Source organism: Pteropus alecto, unplaced genomic scaffold (genome assembly GCF_000325575.1).
Source record: "Pteropus alecto unplaced genomic scaffold, ASM32557v1 scaffold213, whole genome shotgun sequence".
Lineage (NCBI taxonomy): Eukaryota > Metazoa > Chordata > Mammalia > Chiroptera > Pteropodidae > Pteropus > Pteropus alecto.
In genome coordinates, this window is record NW_006434829.1 from 3,718,459 (window position 1) to 3,720,325 (window position 1,867).

The following is a 1,867-nucleotide window of genomic DNA, read 5'->3' on the forward strand; positions in this document are numbered from 1 at the left end:
AGGGTGTGAAAGCGGGTGGTGCTCGCGGGGCGTCCGCCGTCCCCCGTGGTGGAGGTCACTGCCGTCCAGGGGCGTCCGCCCTCCCCCGCGGTGGAGGTCACTGCCGTCCAGGGGCGTCCACCCTCCCCCGCGGTGGAGGTCACTGCCGTCCAGGGGCGCACAAAGAACTCAGGCGCCTGGGTGGGGAACGGGCGCCTCAATTCCTGACCTGGAGGTTTGACTTCACCGTTGCGGGTGGGGGGAGGGGAACCTGGGAATCTGCTTACAAAGTGCCCCCATGGCTGACTGCTCCGGGGGCTTGGGGAATAGTGCCTCAGGTGACACGGAGCCGCCGCTGCCACAGCCAGTGTCCGTGCAGCTTTCACAGGGGAAGACGGAAACGTCTAGAAAGGCTGTGTGCAGAGAGGGCGCGGTGGAGCTTGCCCCAGAAGCGAGGAAGATCAGCAAAGAGCAGCTCTAGCGCCGGGGGGAGGTGGGGTCGGGCACACGCGCAGCCCCAGGGGCCCTGAACCTCCGGCCCAGCGAACTCCGGTCCATAGCCCGGGATCCCGGCTGCCTCTCCGCCCCGAGGTTGGGCGGCGCGTCACCATCTCTGAACCTGGCCCCTCATCTGAGCGGTGCCCGCCTGGCCACCCGGGCCTCCTGCCCTCGTGGACCGCACGCAGCTGCCCTGGTAGATCCCACAGCCCGGCCGGGGGCTGAGGGCGCACGGTGCAGCGGGAGCAGGCAGGGCAGGCCCAGGGCTGCGCTGGGCCCTGGCCAGTCACGGGTGCCGCGCACTGAGAGACGAGAGGGGACTGTGTCGGGAGCGCGACAGCCTGCCATCCTGTCTCCTCTGCACCTTCAGAGCTTTGGTGCGATGGATGGAGAGTGTTTACACTCGTCTTTCTCGGCAGTGCCCTGAACGGAGCCGGCATTTAATAAACATCACCTGAGCAGACAAAGCTGCTACCGGTTTAATCCTAAGTATCCGGCGAGGTCGAAAACTCTGAAATTGCCCGTTTTACCTTCGGCAGTTTTTAAATTTGGAGACATTCTTTAATACGGTCAACCAGAGAACCGAGAGCTGGCCGGGCCTCAGCGGCCCCCGGTCTCCCACCCTGTACTGAGGGGAGAGGCCCTGGAGGTGGGGTCCCGCCCGGGGTAGGACCGGCCGCTGGCCCCGCAGTGGGAGCGGGAACCCTCCCAGGTCTTCCTGCCCCCCCACCCCCCGGTGGGCTCGTAACCTGGTCCCCCCTTGTTCTTCTAGGAGACGGATCTTCTAGAAGCAGCGAACTGAAGAAGAGATGTGAGGAACTGGAAGCTCAGCTGAAAGCCAAGGAGAAGGAGACGCAGGAGCTGCTGAAGGAGCTGGAGCAGAAGGACGCGGCGGTCGCCGTGCTGGAGAGCACGGCCAGGGAGCGGGAGAAGAAGTACCTGGAGGAGCTGAAGGTCAAGAGCCACAAGCTGAGCCTGCTGTCCGGCGAGCTGGAGCAGCGCGCCGGCACCATCGCCTACCTGACCTCCCAGCTGCACGCCACCAAGAGGAAGCTCCTCAGCTCCAGCGGCACCTCGGACGGCAGCCCGTCCGGGAGCCCGGTGCTGGCCAGCTACAAGCCAGCCCCCCCCAGAGACAAGCTGCCCGAGACGCCCCGCCGCCGGATGAAAAAGAGCCTGTCTGCCCCGCTGCACCCCGAATTCGAAGAGGTCTACAGATTCGGGGCCGAGAGCCGGAAACTACTTTTGCGGGAACCAGTGGATGCCATGCCCGACCCCACCCCGTTCCTGCTGGCCAGGGAGTCGGCCGAGGTCCACGTCATCAAGGAGAGGCCCCTGGTCATCCCCCCCATCGCGTCCGACCGCGGCGCGAGCGAGCAGCACAGCCCGG

The 1,867-nt window shown here is 66.0% G+C and overlaps 1 protein-coding gene across 1 annotated transcript in view; it reads left to right on the top strand.

Moving 5' to 3' along the window:
* Positions 1-1,863, top strand: part of CCDC92 (coiled-coil domain containing 92) — a gene marked incomplete at its 3' end in the record, with an annotated part of 16,756 nt that extends 14,893 nt beyond the window's left edge. Inside the window, exon 4 of the mRNA XM_015587894.2 lies at positions 1,250-1,863. Coding sequence (XP_015443380.1) covers positions 1,250-1,863 — 614 coding nt within the window. The remainder of the gene's footprint in view (positions 1-1,249) is intronic.
* Between the last annotated feature and the right edge of the window lie 4 nt (positions 1,864-1,867).